The sequence below is a fragment of the Littorina saxatilis genome, linkage group LG1, assembly GCF_037325665.1.
Source record: "Littorina saxatilis isolate snail1 linkage group LG1, US_GU_Lsax_2.0, whole genome shotgun sequence".
NCBI lineage: Eukaryota > Metazoa > Mollusca > Gastropoda > Littorinimorpha > Littorinidae > Littorina > Littorina saxatilis.
In genome coordinates, this window is record NC_090245.1 from 23,032,714 (window position 1) to 23,049,429 (window position 16,716).

Sequence of the window (16,716 nt, forward strand, 5' to 3'; positions counted from 1 at the left end):
ATTAACAAGAAGAGCAAACGCTCGATCGAGTCACTTTCGCAGTTCTGAATATTATATGAGGCATCAGATGGACAGGAAGAAATTGCTATTCACAACACAATGAGTCACGTTCACATAAAATTTGAGCCCGGTCACTTTTATAGTTTCCGAGAAAAGCCCAACGTTAAGTTGTGTGTTGCCGAACAGAAGGCTAGTTATCTCCCTTGTTTTTCTGATAACGTTCGTAAAAGGCTACAGATGTAAATACTTTGATGTAAAGAATAATCCTACAAAGTTTCAATCACATCCGATGAACTTTGTCAAAGATATAAAATGTCTAATTTTTCCTTTGACGCTGACCTGTGACCTTGAAAAAGGTCAAAGGTCAACGAAACCATCGTTAAAGTGTAGAGGTCATTGGAGGTCACGACTAAACAAAATATGAGCCCGATCGCTTTGATAGTTTCCGAGAAAAGTCCAACGTTAAGGTGGTGTCTACGGACAATGTCTAATTTTTCCTTTGACGCTGACCTGTGACCTTGAAAAAGGTCAAAGGTCAACGAAACCATCGTTAAAGTGTAGAGGTCATTGGAGGTCACGACTAAACAAAATATGAGCCCGATCGCTTTGATAGTTTCCGAGAAAAGTCCAACGTTAAGGTGGTGTCTACGGACAATGTCTAATTTTTCCTTTGACGCTGACCTGTGACCTTGAAAAAGGTCAAAGGTCAACGAAACCATCGTTAAAGTGTAGAGGTCATTGGAGGTCACGACTAAACAAAATATGAGCCCGATCGCTTTGATAGTTTCCGAGAAAAGTCCAACGTTAAGGTGGTGTCTACGGACAATGTCTAATTTTTCCTTTGACGCTGACCTGTGACCTTGAAAAAGGTCAAAGGTCAACGAAACCATCGTTAAAGTGTAGAGGTCATTGGAGGTCACGACTAAACAAAATATGAGCCCGATCGCTTTGATAGTTTCCGAGAAAAGTCCAACGTTAAGGTGGTGTCTACGGACGGCCGGCCGGCCGGCTGGCCGGCCGGCCGGCTGGCTGGCCGGACGGCCGGACAGACTAACACTGACCGATTACATAGTCACTTTTTGTCAAGTGACTCAAAAATGGAACAGTTTCTTCGGCACACCCTGACTGCCTGTCAACGATTATAACAACAATTGTATAGGACAACACACATACAGCATAAAACATAGGTTCACGTATGTCGTAACAAGCACACCTATCATATTTCAAATAACACTGACCTAAAGTGCTGTCTGTGTAACTATTCCTGCGAGTTATGTAGTAATCTATGTTGCCTTCATTTCCCAATTTCTCACAGATTTTCTTTTCCAAGAATAAGGCCAAGAAGAGAACCCAAATGTAAAGAACTGAAAAGCTGAACCCTCGTTTGACTTGACCTAGTTCTTAGAGTTAGCAGGAGGGAGTTATAGAAATACAGTGGAACCCCCCTTTTAAGACCCCCTAATTTAAGACTCCCCCCTTTTAAGGCCTTGCTTTTTCACATTGTCTGTTCATAACCTCCGCAAATTTACCTTCATTTCAAGACTCCTCATTTTTCAGACCTGAATTTCTCAGATATTTGGAGGTCTTAAAGCCATATGTACTCGATGACTATACACGCTAATTGCTTTACCAACAGCTGGAGACATGCTAAATTAAGTTCCCTGCAAAATATTGTGGTCTAGGACCCCTTCAATGTTGAGATATGTTAATTTTCATTTTGATCTGGATCGTCCTATTTATAGATTTGCCAACAGAGGTAGCGTTGACGCAAGGGAAATAACTCCGCGTCTTTGTTTACATCCAAAGTTTTTGAGACTCTAAAACAAGCTGTAATGCATGTATATGGTCCGCGCATGGCGACATATCGTCATTACATGGTCTTATGGTGCGTTTGACATCGATTATGGGCAAACTACACTTTGTAAACACGGGAGCGTGTACATATGCCTTTAAAATGGAGGTTCCACTGTACACACCTTTCCTTGAAGACAGCAGCTTGGTTGTCCAGCTGGGTTTGCAGTTCCTCACACCTGTGTGTCAGGGAGACCATCCGGATCACCTCCTGTTTCAGTGTGGTTACCTCCCTCTGCCATCACAAAACATCACCTCGTTGTCTTCTTTGTCAAATTCAGGTCTGTTTTACATTGTATTTAACAAAATCCAAGAACATTTCTACAAATGTAGTGTAAAAGAAGACATCACCAGCTGTCGTGTGCTTTAAACAAGCAAAAAAAACATATACATGGGAGGGACTGAACAATGTCATGAATCCTGAAGAATTTTAAGGGGGGTCTGGGGGCCCCCAGACGCTGAAGGATTTGTATAATTAACAACAAATAAACCGTCACCACAGACATTACGAATCCGGATTTCCAGAATATACTGGAAGAATCCCACCCATGCATATAAAAAGAATGAAAACTTGTAGATATAAAAATGTGCAGAATACTACAGTATTGCAACGCAGGAGAGCTACAGTATGCACAGGCAGGATGATTGATTTTGACCTTCAGCTGCTGGTTTTCTGTCATCCACTGTTCTCTGCCTTGTGTCAGTTCTTCCACCATGGCTGCCAGCTTGTCATTAACAGTATGACAGTTAAGGCAAACTTGTACACAGTCATGCCATGTTCACTGCACCCCACACCTCATTCACAAGTTTAGAAAGCATGACACTGAGGAAGACCCTTTGAACAGAATTCAGGCTTAACAAATCTATTTGTCAGGAAGAAACTAGTCTGACAAAATATCAACCAGTTTGTGTGACCAGTTGCCGATTCCATTTCTAGTATTTCAAAAGGTTTTCCTGTATAATATTGGAAATTTCCTGTTAAAGCAAATCCTGATTAAGTCAACCAAACATCAAACACAAAAGCAAAGTATATGTGCCAATAAAGGATATGAGTTGCATTCTACAACTTTCTCAGGACTCGACACTGTGGGGGTGCCGCACTGCTGATTCTTCAGCTCCTCCAGGTGCTGCTTGATTGCCTGTAGCCGCCCGTCTCTCTCTTGTATCTGGCAGAATGACAACTTTTCAATCAAATGGTTAGATCCCTTTACCAAAGTCAAGCGTCTGTGTGTCTGTGTGTGTGTGTGTGTGTGTGTGTGTGTGTGTGTGTGTGTGTGTGTGTGTGTGTGTGTGTGTGTGTGTGTGTGTGTGTGTGGGTGTGTCTGTGTGTCTCCCTGTGTGTGTGTGTGTGTGTGTGTGTGTGTGTGTGTGTGTGTGTGTGTGTGTGTGTGTGTGTGTGTGTGTGTGTGTGTGTGTATGCATGTGTGCATGCGTGTGTGTGCGTATTTGAGTATGCATACCCACATGGGTGTACGTATCAAAAGGACAAATTCCTTGGCCCTACTGCTTTTACCAACTTGTTTAAAAAAAAGTCATGAACGTTGACTATATCTACACAGTCACACCTGCTCTTGATCTTTTATACAAGTGCTTCCTCTTTTTTGTTGAAAAGATTGGTCACAACCACACTGCCGCGTCGCCAACAAGTGAACAGCAGTCAAAGCATGTGGATGTGAAGTAGCAATGAAAGCAAACAGGAAATTGGTAGCAAACTTACCTCTACTTTTAGGGAGTCTACTTCTCTGTGCAAGACCTGTTTTTCTTTCTGTCAATTAAAAACAAAACCAAGTATAAGCATATAATCTAACACATACTTCTACCAACAAAATATTTTTCATAAAAAAACACTAAACAAAAAGACAAAAAACATCACAAATACCAGCTCTCTCTCTGTCTGTCTGTGAGCATGAAAAAGGTGATGCTGCTTGTATACCACTAGCTAGATGTGCTCTTAAATGCCCCTAAAATGTATGCATGTTATGTGTCAAAATTATGTGCATATTCACCAGACAGCTGAGAAAATCCTAAAATCGTGTGGTAGAGGATTTTCGGCTGTAGGTATAGGGCTTTGAAGATCTATTTTTAAGGTAACAAACCAGTGTATTGATAAAGGAACAACAACACCCAAGGCCTTCACTGCTGTAGAGATACTGACATCTTGAAACACAAGGTAAATGTTAATGAAAACCAATCTATGGACATAAGGTGAAGTAGCAAAAACACTGACCTCCAGAGTTTCAATGCTGTGCCGGAGACTGTCACACTCCTCTACGTTCTTCTCACTTTGTTCTTGGTAGAACGCAAGGTCCTCATTCAGCAGTTCCTTCTGTAGAAACCAACAAACCAAGGTTGTGTTGAAACTAGCTCTAATGTTCACAACACATTACAGTCTTCTAGATGGTCAAACATGAAGCAAAGACCTGTACAGGTACATGTAGATATTGCGTCACCCGTGACTCACTTTTTTCTCCAATGTTCCAAATGCATACGTTGTTTTGCTCCCACCAAGACTGCAGATCTTGGCAAACACGTGATGCAAAACCTAGATTTGATGACGCTACACGTGCACGTTCCCGTACACGTCCTGAAAAGTGCTGATCTAGATCTTGCTATTACATGTACAGTGGAGTCCGGGTACAACGAATCTCAAGGGAGATACATTTTAGTTCGTTATATCAGTAATTCGCTGTAGAGTTTTCAACCCTAAATGGCCTCAAGACAAGTTTTCCCACTCACCTTCAAATGATCGTCCCATCGATCTTTCCTTGGAGAGTACAATCTCTGCATGTTTTCAACAGCTTCATAATATAATCCATAGAGAGGCATAGTTCAAATGTTCACTTTACTGTAATTTTAGAAGTAAAATTTAAAAAGTCGTGTAAAAGCATGTACCGTATTTTCCGGGTCATAAGGCGCGACTTTTTTCCTCCTCGAGTGTATCAAAATACGAAAAAAATCAAAGAGACCGCCTGAGTACCAGTCAAACAACTTGTGATAATGCATGTTTCAGCTACTAGGTACTACCCTGGCCATGTTTCCTCTCAAGACATCAAAGAGACCGCCCCATAGGTTAAACTCGGTCACTGACCCCGGCGCAGGAAGTGTTTCCTCTCTCAGATATGACAGGGGAACCACCTCTCATAGCTAAAACTGGGTCATTGACCCCTGGGAAGAAGGTCAGTGTCAAGGCATCACAATGGACCTGCCTTTGATCTCGCCGCACACACAGAGCACACATATTTCCACTCTGTATTCTTCCTTTGATGTGCGGCTTATTTTCATTCTTCGACCGTTTGTTACCGGTATACTTTTACTTGTGTTTGTGTATTTTTGTCTTTGGAGAGAATTATTGACATCAGTTCGTTGTAGCCTTGTGACTTTTAGAGACAAAACGGCTCTGGGGCGATGAAAACGTGTTTGTTATAAGAGGGGTTCGTTATGCAAATGAGTTCAAAAGGTTCGTTGTAGCCGGAAAGTGACAAGTAAGAAATAGAAGGCTGTCTGCCGGGAAATCAATGGCAGTTCGTTAAAAGCGGGATTTCGTTATACCCAGGTTCGTTATAGCTGGACTCCACTGTACCTTCATTCACCTAAACACTCCCACACACAAGAACATTCCACCTGCATGGTAGCTGTGGCTATTTTAAAGCTGTTGACCTCCAACTGCTCTAAAGCTGCTTCATTACAGATTAAAGTGGACCCTCTTCTTTATATAAGAATCTCCCCCTCCCCCTGATATAAGAATCCCCCCTCCCCCTGATATAAGAATCCCCCCTCCCCCTGATATAAGAACCCCTCCCACACTCCCATTTGAAGACCCTGCCTTTTCAAATGTGTTTTTATAACATCTGTAAATGTACCCGTGTTTAAGACTCCCTCAATCCTTTTGAAGACCTAGGATTTGTCCGATTTTTGATAGTCTTAAAAGGAAGGATTCCACTGTACTTCTGCTTGCCGGGGCCGAGGTGCACGAGAAAGTCACCACCCGGGCAGGAACCAGCTGCGGTGTTGGATTGGTTGAAATTGAGATTTGTTGTGATTTCAACCAATCAGACCCCGAGGCTTGCTCTCTCTCATTTGGGTGGCACCCACTTTTGGTTTGTGCCCCTCAGCCCTGAACTCTCCTCTTCCAAACACAAAAGATCCTCCTACCTGCATTGCAGCGGTGGTGATTTCTGTGTTCTTGGCCACCATCTCCGCCTCCAAAGCTTCCAAGCGCTGCTTGGCATCTGCGACCTCTGAAGATCGGCAGTCAACCAGGTCCTGAAGCAGACTGCACTTGTCTTCTGCCGCCTGCAATTGAGCTCTGAGCTCTTGAACTCGCTGAACCTGTTGCTGCAGGGCCACCTGGTGAAAAAAAGAAAAGATAATTGCTGCCATTGGTGAATTACATAAATGTTCTTTTTAACAATTATTTAAATTTTGTTAAGGCATTTCGTTCTTTTGGGATGACGGTTACAGGTAAAAGAAGTGGAAGGGACAATCAATATAGGGGGAACATGAAAGTGTTCATCAAGTTATGAGCCATTGTTGGAGACAGATCTATTTATCATTTATCAGTCTAGAGATCATCGATTAGCGATGGTCTAACAGAACTCAAAAATCAAATAAAATGTGTAGTAATACTGACAAGAAACAAAAGACAAAGTGATGACAACACAACAAACAAACCTGGTTGTCAGATGCACTGCGTTTGGCGACCTCCAACTCAGCTGTGACAGTTTCCAGCTGCTGTAACTGCACCTGCTGTTCCTCCTGCAATACCACAGCAGCAATAACAATAATCACATGGAACATTTACAAGTAAAAGTGGGTAAACACTTCAGAAAATAAACAGAAATTATTTAAAATTTGAAATGGAAAGATTAGTAGGGTAAGCTGCTGTTAAATCAATCATGTTAATACCTCTTTGTGTACCTAAGTAAGTCTTTTTACAGCCAAAACTCGATATAACAACCGAAGGACTGGCCTAAAGTGTTGGATTACAGTCGAACCCCCTGTTTACGACTTTGGAAAAACCCTGAAAATTAGGTCGTAAAAAGGGGGGGTCTTAAAAGGGGGGTTTGAGTTTTTGTCCGGTCGGTCATGAATTTGGTTGCAGTGTATGTACTGTCATGTTTACACACAAACACACAGTTGTAGTTTACTGTTATATCAAAACACACACACACACACACCCAAACACATTACAGCAGAACAACTTGAACTCAAATTTCAAAGAAAATTTACTCATGGCGTAATGCTCGCTCCCCGCTGAGTGAAGCACATTTGACATTGTGGCGCAACCAGTAAAATCCAAATGTCCTAACTCGATAGAAAGCATAACGACTTTTCTCCCGAATCATCTTTCCGCTCATATGAATGATTCGTCGCCTTGCATAGCTAAACTTGACCACGATCGTTGAGGTCTTCGTACAGGCTCCTCTCTTTGTGTACTTTCGCTTCGCTATCCTTCTCACCATCTAGATAACACCGAGTCATTATCCTTGACGATACACAGGATTTTCGTATTCCCAACTCCCAAGGAAGTCGCCGCGGATTGCCATTTCGCTCGATTAGCGATTACTTTATTAGCTCTCTACTCAAGAGTCGGCGCTTTTCTTTTTCTTTCGCGAATCTTCGTTTGTCAACAAGACAGTCGTCGTGACAAGATAGTGTGCAGAAAAAAACCGGATGTATCAGAATCACGCGCGCGCGAGATTTTGTTTTTATTTCTTCTCGCGATAGTTGGAGGAGCGAGAGCCGCCATGTTGTGTTTTTGTCTGCTCGAAATATGCGCAAAAGTCGTAAATCATCCCAAAAAGCTCGGTCGTAAGTCGCGTTTTGGGTCATTATCCTTGACGATACACAGGATTTGCGTTTTCCCCGACTCCTAAGGAAGTCGCCGCGGATTCTATCGTGCGCGAGATTTAGTTTTTTTTTTGTCTCGCGATAGTTCAAGGAGCAAGAGCCGCCATGTATTGTTTTTGTCTGCTCGACTACAAATGCGCGAAAGTCGTAATTCATCCCCAAAGCTCGGTCGTAAGTCGCGTTTTGGGGTGAGTCGTTCACTGGTTTTTTTTTGTTTGTTTGTTTGTTTGCTTAACGCCCAGCCGACCACGAAGGGCCATATCAGGGCGGTGCTGCTTTGACATTTAACGTGCGCCACACACAAGACAGAAGTCGCAGCACAGGCTTCATGTCTCACCCAGTCACATTATTCTGACACCGGACCAACCAGTCCAAGCACTAACCCCATAATGCCAGACACCAGGCGGAGCAGCCACTAGATTGCCAATTTTAAAGTCTTAGGTATGACCCGGCCTGGGTTCGAACCCCCGACCTCCCGATCACGGGGCGGACGCCTTACCACTAGGCCAACCGTGCCGGTTTCACTGGGGGTTCATTATACAGTAGAATGCATCCGTGGTAGCAAAATCGGTCGTAAAAAGGGGGAGGTCGTAAACAGGGGGGTCGCTAAGGGGGAGTTCTACTGTATTTTGTACAGGTGTTTGTAACACACAAACAAGGTGTGACAGCACAAACCTATAAGTGACCATACACACTTTTCGTACAATTTACATAAAAAACAATCTTGTTGCGTGTCAACTGACACAATCACTCTAAGTGAGCACGACCCCAGGGCTAAGGTACACAAGAAAGTGACCTCCCCAATGGGGGGAGCCAGCCGTGTGGTCAGATTGGTAGAAATTGAGGCGTGTGTGTGATTTCAACCAATCCGGCTCCGCCACTGGCTCCCGTTGGTGTGGTCACTTTTTTGTGCACCTCAGTCCTGGAAGCAGAAAGGGAATGAAATCAAACCGACCTGAACCTTGGCCTGAGAGGTGAGCAGCTGGCGATTCTGTTCTTTGAAGGCTTTCTCCATGGTCAGCAGCTGCTGCTCTTGGAACATTTTCTCCGTTCTCTCCAGCTCCAGCTTCTCCTCCATCATCTCCCTCTCCTTGGCCTCCTCCTCCAGCTGTTTGCCCAGTGTCTCCACCAGACTCTGCACCTGTAGCAGCTGTGTTAAGGACAAACAACAACATTAGGTGTCAGCCCACTGCGCTGCGAAAAAATGTGATTCTTTGTATTTTATGCAAGCATGTATATGTGCTGTTTAATGAGTATTTTCCTTTTCATCTGATCTGAGACAAATTGTATTAGCTGTGTATATCGTGTTGTGTTTTAAATTCAACTTGTAAATTGAACTTGTAAAGCGCTTCGAGCTGCGGAGAAGCGCTATATAAATGTCCATTATTATTATTATTACATGTATTATTACATGGATGCATTATAGATGCATGCAAGTCATCAAAGCTCTGCCTGAAGTGTGTGTGTGTGTGTGTGTGTGTGTGTGTGTGTGTGTGTGTGTGTGTGTGGTGTGTGTGTGTGTGTGTGTGGTGTGTGTGTGGTGTGTGTGTGGTGTGTGTGTGTGTGTGTGTGTGTGTTGTTTTTGAACCATCAATATTATGGGATGATCATTACTCTTCTGAGATTGTTTTCTTCCGGCACACTGCCTGCTTGAACTCTTATCAAACTACTGTACTAATGTACCCATGCCAGTGTGACGGAAGTAAAATAAAAAACACACATTAAAAAACACCCCATTAAGGATGCAATGACACGATGAAGCACCACAAAAAGGGTTAAAAATGCCCCACATTATTTTTCAGGCACAGAAAAGACCTGTAGACACCCGAAGCTCTGATCTGTTAAGCTAACAGCAACAGGAAACGGAAAGCATTGGTTCTCCTTTTAAAGATCATCAAAGGCGAATTACAGAGGTAACTGTGATGAGAGGACTACCTTAGGACAATCCAGAACGTGTCTCCATAATATTTTGCACATGTCTTCTCATGACAGGTATGCTTTAGTCCTGTGTATAAAGCATAAGACTGCTTAAGGTGTCATTGATTGAGAGATGTCATGTCATCAGAATTGCCTCCCTTTACTGGCACAGTGCACACTGTTGGGCAGATCCGCAACAACAACTACACTCTTCAACACATAAACCTTAACTCAGGGCTGGGACAAGAAGAATGAGTATGTGAGAGTGCATGGTCCCTGTCCCCAGAATCCCATCTATGTCCAAAACACATCACTAACATACACTGGTTCTTTTTCTTCTTCTTCGTTCATTGGCTGAAACTCCCATGTTCATTTATGTTTTTGCACCAGTGGATTTGTACATGTATGACTGTTTTTACCCCGCCATTTAGGCAGCATACGCCCATTTCGGGGGAACCATGCTGAGTATTTACGTGTTTCTATAACCCACCAAACTCTGACATGAATTACAGGATCTTATTCGTGCACACTTGGACTTGTGCTTGCGTGTACACACGAAGGGGGATAAGCCACTAGCAGGTCTGTACATAAGTTGACCTGGAAGATCAGAAAAATCTCCACCCTTAACCCACCAGGCAGCCGTGGCCGTGATTTGAACTCACGACCTTCTGATTAGGAGGCCAATGTCTTATCCACTACGCCACTACGCCCATCTTACACTGGTTAGAAGGTTTTACCTGTGTCTCCAGACTGTTGATCTTGTGGTCGGTGGATGAACTGTTTGTCTTGATTTTGTCCTTCTCAACCTTCAGCTCTTTGTCAGAAGACTGCAGCAACAGCTGGTAGTCCCTCACCTCCTCATTGGCGTCTGGGAACAGGGGACATGACAAGTAGCTGACTGATTATACACAGTATCTAGATCTACATTTTACACCGATTATTCACATTTAAACAAAAAAAGAACACAACGGTAACCAGGTTTGGTACATTCTTAATCAATGTTTCGACAGTTTGTCGCTGCCTTCTTGATCTTCAGGAGGTTAAAAAAGTAAGGAATGACAGCCCGTGATGTACAGTGTGTTGTCATGATTATTCACATTCATCTTTTGGGAATCAACAGATCTGGGGCAGTTGTCATATTCGGCATTACAGTGGATCCTTGGTTAAAAAGACATTTTTGCTATGGCAAACAAATTTGCAAACCTCAAACATTACCGAATTTGTAAATCCCAACTGTTTTATGGTCACGGATGTTAGATTCTTTCCCCTGGAGTTCATGATTAATGGATTCCATATTTCACTAGTTTATCTTTTCTCATCTGAATCCATGTTATTTTATAAAAGCCACAACAGTACAGAACAGAAATGATGGAAAACGTTTTAACAGTATCAATGATGTGCACGCAGCAATACACATATGTCCCATGACAATGCATCAATATTATCAGATTTACGGCCTCACATGTTAGTTCAGTGGTGAGGGAGTTCAGGGCAGTTGTGAGCTTTCGCTGGCTCTTCTCTTGCTCCTCTAGTTTCTCAGCGCTGTCCTTCCTTTCTTTGTTCAACATCTACCGCATTGAGAAAAGGTCAAAATTAGTGCATTATAAATAGATATGTATGATTCATTTCCGGAGTATGCTACAATTATCATAAATTAAAGGTTGCCAAATAATCCAAATTTAAAAAAAGAACAGTTCTTCCCCAAATCAGGTCTTTGCTGAGAAAACTGAAGGTGAAATAAAATAAGTGATTGTATAGATTGTACATCTTATTGTTGCCCTTTCTTTTCTTTTATGAAGAATCCCCTCACAACAAAGTACAGACTGACTTTCAAAAATGCTGACCCAAAGTAACACTCTAGGCATGAAGCACAACTTGCCAAAATCATTCTTAATGTCTTTAAGCAACAGTACCAACCTCACTGAGGCTCTCCTTCTCCAGTTCAAACTGGTTAACTTGTTGCTGAAGTCGCAGCATGTCCGTTTCATACTCTTCTAGCCGCTCCTGGAGAGAGCCGTTGGTTTGCTGAAAACAGTCAGAAAATGGTCTCATATCAGCCTTATTCTTAGCTGGAAACATGCTAATACATATTCTCGAGGGGGGGGGGGGGGGGAAGGGGGGAGAGAGAGAGAGAGAGAGAGAGAAAGAGAGAGAAAGAGAGAGAAAGAGAGAGAGAGAGAGAGAGAGAGTGAGAGAAAGACAGAGAGAGAGAGCACCAAATCTTATGCAAACTAGTCAATTTTTGTTGAGTTTTAATTACTTGGAAATAATTCACCCATGAGCTCTGTGGCACGGCACATAGCTTTCCGTTCCAAGCTAAAAAGAGGAAGGGGGAAGAGACATCTAATGAAGTTGCAGGAATTTTAGACTGTACAAGCACAGTGGAATCAACCTGTAACAAATTTGAAAAAAAATATATATATTTACTGAGAAAATCAGGTCTCAAAAAGGGGGGAGTCCTAAAATGGAGATACATTTGCAGATGTCATGAACACAAAATAGAATTTAAAAAAAGTGTTATAAGGGGGCGGGGGCAAGTCTTGAATCAGGGGTTGCATGCATATGCAGTCATCACAAGCTGCACTACCTGGAGGGCTTTAATCTCATCAGTCAAAATCTCATGTGCATTTTCCATCATGGCAGCGGGAGGGGCCTCTTCGCAGATATCTTCCGCTCCCTCCGTCTCCATAGACTGGTCCTGGTCCTTCTTACAGACTAGTACCGTTCGGGTCCGCAAATCGTAAGTCTCTCTTGTTGGAGTCAAGCCCTGAAAAAACAGCAAACAGAAACTGAGGTGTTGATATGGTGGTGGATCAAGTACAGTAGAAGTAGTAGCTGATAATGCAAGAGAGGAAAATCCTTTTCAGAAGTCTGAAGATGTTGAAAATCAGAACTACCACACAAATTCAGTGTCTGACTTTCAGCCTAACATGTTACTGAGTATCCTCCACAACACTTTCCCCGTTTTTCTTGGCAGATGCAGAAAGAAAAAAATCACACAGTATTTATACACTACTAGGAATTTCTATCAAAGATGAAGGGAGATTTGTTTCCCCACAGAACACCACATTACACATATCTACATCCTACTGATGTCCTTTGACATAATTATGACACAAAGCCAACTTTCCTGCACAGCATCTTAAAAAAGTAAGGAAAAATAAGGGGGGGGGGGGGGGGGGGGGGGGGGGGCGGGGGCGGAATGCTTTTGCCTTCTCTGCAGATGTAGTGTAGAATGGAAGTGATCTCATCTCACAGTCTATAAACCCCTCTCTCTGTAATGTTACTGGGAGAACTCTTTGCCAACAAGAAGACACAGAAAGTCCTGATACCCTGATGGTCTGATAGTGAAGGTTTGAAAGAGCGTCCTGCTGCATTCGCTGCTTGAGACTGTTGGCCTCCAGAAGTCGCTCAAGGTCAGAGGTCATCTTTTTGGAGGCTGTCAACTCCGCCTGTAAAGCGGCCTCCTTTTCTCGCCAGGTGTGCTCTTCTTCCACAGCTTGCTTCTTCAGCTGTGAACACAAACAGTAACAATGTCAGTACACTGTCATAACATTTTCAAAGGTTTTTCAGTGTATTAAACTTCAGCTGTGAACACAAACAGTAACAATGTCAGTGCACTGTCATAACATTTTCAAAGGTTTTTCAGTCTATTAAACTTCAGCTGTGAACACAAACAGTAACAATGTCTCTACACTGTCATACCATTTTCAAAGGCTGTTCAATCTCTGAAACTTCAGCTGTGAACACAAACACTCACAATGTCAGTACACTGTCATACCATTATCAAAGGCTGTTCAATCTCTTAAACTTCAGCTGTGAACACAAACACTCACAATGTTAGTACACTGTCATACCATTATCAAAGGTTGTTCAATCTCTGAAACTTCAGCTGTGAACACAAACACTCACAATGTCAGTACACTGTCATACCATTTTCAAAGGCTGTTTAATCTCTCAAACTTATCTTGATTTGTGGTAAGTTTTCTAGTGACTTTACTGCAATCACTGGGGTGAGCATCTCTTTCATAGTTGTTTGTAATTCCATAAAACACAAGGTTTATGTCTGTGGGACTGTTTGTCAACATGTACACTAACTGCCAGATCTTATGTTAAAGAAACTCTCTTACGTCTGTGGTTTTGTTTGTTTTTTGCATTTGGTGAAAAGATATCTGTTTGTATAACTTTTACGTTACCTTTTGGGTCTCTTCTTCCATAGTTTTAACTTTTTCATGCAGTTTTTGCATGGCTGCACTTGATTGGACGTCTCCCGGGCGGGGACTGCCAATAATGCTTTCTGCAATAAGAGTACATGGTAGCAATTATTTTTCAAATTAGATTTAGGAACTTACAATGCTGATTGCTCCGAAGAAAATTTCTTGATATCTTTACGTTTGAATACATTTATCTTTCTTTTTTAATTTGAGCTTTTAACATTTTTTTCTTTGTAATATCCTGCTTCAGGTAGAAAGCAGCCTTCAAGTTACTTTATAAAAGTAAAAAAAGCCAGAAAGAAGTTTACACCATTTCTACATGTGACCACATCTAGCAAATACCTTTTCATTCAAGCACAAACAATCATCCAGACTCCCTAAAACCTACAGATAACCCCACAATTGCTACAGACCCCTGCGCTTTGCAGACTGAAGTTCTTGGAAAGCTTTCTCCAGCTCAGTTAAGCGGTTGGAGTCGAGCAGCGTTGCCTGGGTGCTACTGAGACGGATGCGAGCATCTGCCAGTTGAGCCCTCAGACTGTGGAGCTGGTGGTCGAGCTGAGAGATTTGAGGGTATTGCTCAAGCTGGGATTTAAGGCCTTCTATGTCCTCCTGAATCTTTGCCTGTGGATGAAAACCAAGGAAAAGGTCTGTGAGCATCACAAAGAAGGCTTCTGCTGTGGTGTGAAAAGGTTATGCGCAGTGTGTATGTGTGTGTGTGTGAAGACAGAGAAGAGAGAGAGAGAGAGAGAGAGAGAGAGAGAGGAGAGAGAGAGAGAGAGAGAGAGAGAGAGAGAGAGAGTTAGATAGAGAGAGAGAGAGAGAGAGAGAGGGAGAGAAAGAGAAAGAGAGAGAGAGAGAGAGAGAGAGAGAGAGAGAGAGAGAGAGAGAGATAGAGAGAGATAGAGAGATAGAGAGAGGGAGAGAGATAGATAGAGAGAGAAACTGAAACTGAAACTGAAACTGAACTTTATTACCAAAGGATAGAGGTTTTAGGCAAAGCCTAATCTTACAACCTGTCCCTTATACAAACACTTAATACAGACGCACATAATATAGATAGTAAAATTGACAAGGTTATTGTTACTTACAGACGTATATAATGTAAATAGTAATAAGAAAAGGGTTATGGTTTTGTATACACATTCAAAAATGGGAAAAACATGTAGTGTGGAAATTGCAGAATTGTTGCAATAATGCATTGCATATAAACATCCAAAACAACTAATAACAAAAGGAAAAAAACAAATGTGGGGAGGAATTGTCCCAATCATTCGCATGTATATCATTATCAATACTTACACATAAAGAACAAATCAAAATACAAACATAACTTGACTAAATGTAAAAAGCACTAAAAAATCAGACATGAAAAGTGTTCTCTCATGAGAGAGAGTACGAATACGAATACTTTATTATCTCATACAGAGAAATTTCAGTGTGGTGCACATTAAAAGACAAAACAAATAATAAGACAACAGATAAAAATACCATACGAAGCATACTACACTCGCGCACGCATATGTACACTAACAGGAATAGTAACATGATTCCAAATAGGTTAAAAGTTTAACGCTAAAAACTATCATTATCACAGGACTAGATATGTCATTGAACAATATTTATCACAGGACTAGTCATTCGAGGGTTATCACACTCATTCATCACAGAAATCAGTGCATATGTTCACCGGCACACATACTAGTTTTAATTAACTTAGGTATTTAAAAAGCCAATTGACTTTGGAATAAAACTGTTCTTAGTTCTGAGCGTGCGGAATCTGGGAGTGCGGAGGCGACGTCCTGAGGGCAGGACCTCAAAGTGGTGAGCGAGCACATGACTACTATCCTGGATGATGCAACGGGCCTTTCGCACCACACGTCGTTCATACAGCACAGTCAATCCTTCCTGTCTCACCCCCACAATCTTACCACATGTGTTCACCACCCGCCCAAGCACATTCTTACTCTTCACACACAGACCTCCATACCAGCAGATGAAAGAGAAAGTGAGAATGGATTCAATGAATGAAGTATAGAATGTTTGGAGGATGCGGCTGTTGATGTTCAGACTTCTGAGCTTTTGTAAGCAGTAGATTCTTGACTGACACTTCTTGTGGATAGCTTTAGTGTTTGAGGAGAAATTTAGTTTGTTGTCAATGACTGTTCCGAGATATTTGTATTCAGTCACTCGCTCAACTTTCACACCATCTATGTACAAATCTGAAACTGTAGCTGGGTTTTTGCGAAAGTCAATAACTAGCTCTTTTGTTTTTGTTACATTTAGGGCTAAATAGTTATCTTTACACCAGGAGCTGAAATTTTGAACTTCAGAAAAATAAACAGAATCAGAGTCAGACAGGTCTTCAAGGGCAGAATCGTCAGAATATTTCACAAGAGGGGTCGTAACAGTGCCTTGACAATCGTTAGTGTATAATGTGAACAGAACTGGAGACAATACTGTGCCCTGAGGGGCTCCAGTAGAAGTACTAACTATGGATGAAAGTGCGCTATGGAAACGGACGGACTGGGTTCTGTTCACTAGAAACTGTGTGATCCAAAGGACGAGTCTGGGAGTGACGTTGTAAGAAAGCAGTTTTTGAACAAGCAGGTGAGGTTGTATTGTGTTGAAAGCAGATGAAAAGTCTATAAATAGAATACGGACGAAGGAACCAGGTTTTTCTAAGTGACTATATGCTTGTTGCAGAAGTGTGAGTGTGGCGTCATCTGTACCTCTGTTTTTCTTGTAGGCAAACTGAAAAGGGTCCATGAAAGGTTGTGTGCAGTTGAGAAGACGAGGCAGAAGGATGCGTTCAAAACATTTCATTACTACCGAAGTGAGGGCAACTGGACGATAGTCATTGAGCTGTTTGGGTCTACTGTTT

The 16,716-nt window shown here is 42.2% G+C and overlaps 1 protein-coding gene across 2 annotated transcripts in view; it reads right to left on the reverse strand.

Annotated features, from left to right (window-relative positions):
* LOC138964977 (kinesin-like protein KIF15) overlaps window positions 1–16,716 on the reverse strand; it is a 42,906-nt gene that overhangs the window by 5,558 nt on the left and 20,632 nt on the right. For both annotated transcript variants that reach the window (XM_070337097.1, XM_070337086.1), the window contains 15 exons: window positions 14,246–14,456; window positions 13,815–13,915; window positions 12,951–13,130; window positions 12,206–12,385; window positions 11,536–11,643; window positions 11,081–11,186; window positions 10,356–10,486; window positions 8,657–8,851; window positions 6,523–6,606; window positions 6,004–6,198; window positions 4,079–4,177; window positions 3,569–3,616; window positions 2,902–3,017; window positions 2,508–2,589; window positions 1,977–2,086 (listed from right to left, as the gene is read on the reverse strand). In XM_070337097.1, the coding sequence (XP_070193198.1) occupies window positions 1,977–2,086; window positions 2,508–2,589; window positions 2,902–3,017; window positions 3,569–3,616; window positions 4,079–4,177; window positions 6,004–6,198; window positions 6,523–6,606; window positions 8,657–8,851; window positions 10,356–10,486; window positions 11,081–11,186; window positions 11,536–11,643; window positions 12,206–12,385; window positions 12,951–13,130; window positions 13,815–13,915; window positions 14,246–14,456 (1,946 nt within the window). The remainder of the gene's footprint in view (window positions 1–1,976; window positions 2,087–2,507; window positions 2,590–2,901; window positions 3,018–3,568; window positions 3,617–4,078; window positions 4,178–6,003; window positions 6,199–6,522; window positions 6,607–8,656; window positions 8,852–10,355; window positions 10,487–11,080; window positions 11,187–11,535; window positions 11,644–12,205; window positions 12,386–12,950; window positions 13,131–13,814; window positions 13,916–14,245; window positions 14,457–16,716) is intronic.